Source organism: Procambarus clarkii, chromosome 73 (assembly GCF_040958095.1).
Source record: "Procambarus clarkii isolate CNS0578487 chromosome 73, FALCON_Pclarkii_2.0, whole genome shotgun sequence".
Taxonomy (NCBI): Eukaryota; Metazoa; Arthropoda; class Malacostraca; order Decapoda; family Cambaridae; genus Procambarus; species Procambarus clarkii.
Window position 1 is genome coordinate 27,164,679 of NC_091222.1, and position 4,900 is coordinate 27,169,578.

General features: G+C 42.5%; 1 protein-coding gene across 1 annotated transcript; it reads right to left on the bottom strand.

The window, feature by feature from the left end:
* Positions 1 to 3,397: 3,397 nt before the first annotated feature.
* LOC138356684 (uncharacterized) lies at positions 3,398 to 3,793 on the bottom strand. The gene has a single exon (XM_069312879.1). The coding sequence runs from the start codon at positions 3,791 to 3,793 to the stop codon at positions 3,398 to 3,400; it is 396 nt and encodes a 131-aa protein (XP_069168980.1).
* Between the last annotated feature and the right edge of the window lie 1,107 nt (positions 3,794 to 4,900).

Sequence of the window (4,900 nt, forward strand, 5' to 3'; positions counted from 1 at the left end):
GAGTTAAAGCCCGCTCCTACAGGAACAAAATAGGTTATCTTAAGGTTATCTTGAGGTTATCTTGAGATGATTTCGGGGCTTTTAGTGTCCCCGCGGCCCGGTCCTTGACCAGGCCTCCACCCCCAGGAAGCAGCCCGTGAGAGCTGATTAACTCCCAGGTACCTATTTTACTGCTAGGTAACAGGGGCATAGGGTGAAAGAAACTCTGCCCATTGTTTCTCGCCGGCGCCTGGGATCGAACCCCCCTGGAAACACAAACCGTAACTGTCTCTATTTTCCGCTTGTTACAACTTGTAATAAAGTTGTTACATCTTGGCTTAACGTGTTTATGACGTATTAGAACGTTGTTACAACTTGCTATATTGGTTGTTATAACTGGTTAGGAGGTGTTAAAACTTGTTCGAACGTTGTACCAACGTCGTAGTTTCGGTGTGTGTTTGGCGGGCCTGGACCACAGGATCACAAGTCCAGCGTGCTGTCCGCTCGGCCGACCGGCTCCCCCGGTGGGAGAAAGCAAAGATTTAAAATTATCAGAAAATAAATTCCAATCTTTTCTGATACCAAATACCAATATACGATTCTCCAATCTTACCCACACCTGAAGGCATTTGGTATCGTTATGAAGACTGAGGGCACAAGAGGGGGACACAATTTAGAAAAGATTGGCCAGTCCCCTCGCCTCGACAAGGGGAAGACTGCTGCTCTGAATTACGAGGTCAAGAAGACAGACATCTCGTGAGTCAATGAAGGACTCGCTGAGTGACTAATGAGTAAAGGGTAACTTGCACACGATGAGTGAATGATTAGGTCGTGAGAGATATTATATACAGCTTCCGGGAAGGGTCGGAGCCAGATGGGTGAGTGTAGATTGGAGAAGAATGGAGATTTGCATGGGAGGGTGGATGGGAGAGATAGATATGGGAGGAAAAGATGGAGAAGTGGGTGTTAGGAAGCGGAAGAGGGAGAGGAGAATACGGATAAGGGAGTGAGATAAAGATGAGAGAGAGACGCGAAAGGACTGAAGACGGAAGAGAGAGAGACGCGAAAGGACTGAAGACGGAAGAGAGAGAGACGCGAAAGGACTGAAGACGGAAGAGAGAGAGACGCGAAAGGACTGAAGACGGAAGAGAGAGACGCGAAAGGACTGAAGACGGGAGAGAGAGACGCGAAAGGACTGAAGACGGAAGAGAGAGAGACGCGAAAGGACTGAAGACGGAAGAGAAAGAGACGCGAAAGGACTGAAGACGGAAGAGAGAGAGACGCGAAAGGACTGAAGACGGAAGAGAGAAAGAGACGCGAAAGGACTGAAGACGGAAGAGAAAGAGACGCGAAAGGACTGAAGACGGAAGAGAGAGAGACGCGAAAGGACTGAAGACGGAAGAGAGAGAGACGCGAAAGGACTGAAGACGGAAGAGAAAGAGACGCGAAGGGACTGAAGACGGAAGAGAGAGAAAGCAGAGACAAGAGAAATAGGTAAACAGTTAAGGTAGACACACAAGAGACAGAGACAGATGAAAAAGAGAGAAAAAAGAAAAAAAAAAGATTAACGAATGGGGAGGTGGTATAAGATAAGCAAAGAAAATAAACAAAAGAGACATAATAAAAATCTTTAGCTGTATCTACCATCATTTAATTAAGTCACCAGCATAATTCAATTTAATACAAGTGTACAATTAATTGTTCTTTTGCTAATCCAACACTCTAGATGTCCATTCGATTGTCGAAAACATTTCCACATTATTTCCTCTTCTGTCGTGTTAATCCCAATCACCCCAAGCACATAATCTTAAGATTAGAGCCAAGATTAGGGCTTTTAACACCACTTCCAATCGTGGCTTTCCTAGATAATGCAGCAGAATCAAACATTCAACTAGATATCTCTCACATCAATCTCATCAATTAAGAATACTAACCATACAACAATTATTCTATTCTTAAAACGTTTATTCTATTCTTAAACTCTATTCTTAAACGTTTCAAGTAGAATCCCGCAAGTGGGCGCTACCACAGCAAGCACAGACAAGCGTAGGAAGACATTCTGTCGAGGGATTTAGTGGTAACAGACAAGCGTAGGAAGACATATTCTGTCGAGGGAATTAGTTATCTTGAGGTTATCTTGAGATGATTTCGGGGCTTTTTAGTGTCCCCGCGGCCCGGTCCTTGACCATGCCTCCACCCCCAGGAAGCAGCCCGTGACAGCTGACTAACACCCAGGTACCCATTTTACTGCTAGGTAACAGGGGCATAGGGTGAAAGAAACTCTGCCCATTGTTTCTCGCCGGCGCCTGGGATCGAACCCAGGACCACAGGATCACAAGTCCAGCGTGCTGTCCGCTCGGCCGACCGGCTCCCCGTAACAGTGGTAACAGACAAGCGCAGGAAGACATATTCTGTCGAGGGATTTAGTGGTAACAGACAAGCGCAGGAAGACATATTCTGTCGAGGGATTTAGTGGTAACAGACAAGCGTAGGAAGACATATTCTGTCGAGGGATTTAGTGGTAACAGACAAGCGCAGGAAGACATATTCTGTCGAGGGATTTAGTGGTAACAGACAAGCGCAGGAAGACATATTCTGTCGAGGGATTTAGTGGTAACAGACAAGCGCAGGAAGACATATTCTGTCGAGGGATTTAGTGGTAACAGACAAGCGCAGGAAGACATATTCTGTCGAGGGATTTAGTGGTAACAGACAAGCGCAGGAAGACATATTCTGTCGAGGGATTTAGTGGTAACAGACTCCCAAAAACTGTAGCTAGTTTTTTCAGCAGATAAATTGATATTGGCTTTGGCCGGAGACAATAACCGGCCTTTTATAGTTCTTCTTGTCCTCTCTCTCGCCCAATATTCCTCTCCTCCTCTTCTCTACTCTACTCCTATATTTCCTTTTTCTTATATATATATATATATATATATATATATATATATATATATATATATATATATATATATATATATATATATATATATATATATTTCCTTCAAAATATAATAATATATTTGTATTCGTTAGTATTCTCAGGTTTATTTGAGTGAATCGTTATTGAATATCTCGTTGTATTTTGTATTTATTGAACATTTCATTGTATTTTGTAGTTTTGGAACATCTCATTGTATTTTGAAGTTATGGAACATTTCATTGTATTTTGTAATTATTGAACATTTCATTGTATTTGTAATTATTGAACATTTCATTGTATTTTCTAGTTATGGAATATTTCATTGTATTTTGTAGTTATGGAACATTTCATTGTATTTTGTAATTATTGAACATTTCATTGTATTTGTAATTATTGAACATTTCATTGTATTTTGTATTTGTTTTACGTTAATATTCGATGTACTATCATTGTCATCACTCCTTGATCTCGTCGCGGCATTGATCTCACCAATCTGTATTACTGTTGTGTAATGTGTACTTCTGTTTGTGTAATGTGTACTTCTGTTTGTGTAATGTGTACTTCTGTTTGTGTAATGAGTGCTTCTGTTTGTGTAATGTGTACTTCTGTTTGTGTAATGTGTACTTCTGTTTGTGTAATGAGTACTTCTGTTTGTGTAATGTGTACTTCTGTTTGTGTAATGTGTACTTCTGTTTGTGTAATGTGTACTTCTGTTTGTGTAATGTGTACTTCTGTTTGTGTAATGAGTACTTCTGTTTGTGTAATGTGTACTTCTGTTTGTGTAATGTGTACTTCTGTTTGTGTAATGTGTACTTCTGTTTGTGTAATGTGTACTTCTGTTTGTGTAATGTGCTGGAAACATGTCGCTATGTACCAAAGATTAAAATAGAACATCAGTCACCATATACAAGTCATTTGCGACTGAAAACATTATATCATGAATACATATTATTTAAATAGAATTTTTAAATCGAAATAAGACTACAGCAATTGTTAAAATATAGTTTCAAGTTTCCGAAGCGCATTTTCGACAGGTTAACGCGAGTACTAATGCAAAGTTCCAGTCGAATTGAGGGGAAAGGTTGTTACTGGCAGTTCCTACTACGGCGAAGGTGATTGGAGGGGGGAAGGGGGTGGAGGGGGGTTAATTACCCCCCCCCCCCTCCTCTCACTTTGCTCCTTGCCTCATTCACACCTCACTCATAGATTTCACTCTACCCTCACTTTTCACGTCGGCGTCGGATTCTCAAATCTACGTCATTTTTATGAGGGGTTTGAAGATTGTCTGAGAGCTGTGACAAGTTATCCAACAAGTCTCAATGATTCACCTCTGGCTTTCCCAAACAAGCACTTGCCACCCCTCTAGCTTTGTGAGAGAGAGAGAGAGAGAGAGAGAGAGAGAGAGAGAGAGAGAGAGAGAGAGAGAGAGAGAGAGAGAGAGAGAGAGAGAGAGAGAGAGAGAGAGAGAGAGAGCGAGAGAGAGAGAGAGAGATAGAGAGAGAGATAGAGAGAGAGATAGAGAGAGAGAGAGAGAGAGAGAGAGAGAGAGAGAGAGAGAGAGAGAGAGAGAGAGAGAGAGAGAGAGAGAGAGAGAGAGAGAGAGAGAGAGAGAGACAGAGAGAGACAGAGAGAGACAGAGAGACAGAGAGACAGAGAGAGACAGAGAGAGACAGAGAGAGAGAGAGAGAGACAGAGAGACAGAGAGAGAGAGAGAGAGAGAGAGAGAGAGAGAGAGAGAGAGAGAGAGAGAGAGAGAGAGAGAGAGAGAGAGAGAGAGAGAGAGAGACAGAGAGAGAGAGACAGAGAGAGAGAGACAGAGAGAGAGAGACAGAGAGAGAGAGACAGAGAGAGAGAGACAGAGAGAGACAGAGAGAGAGAGACAGAGAGAGAGAGAGAGAGAGAGAGAGAGAGAGAGAGAGAGAGAGAGAGAGAGAGAGAGAGAGAGAGAGAGAGAGAGAGAGAGAGAGAGAGAGAGAGAGAGAGACAGGTTGAGGAGCTGAG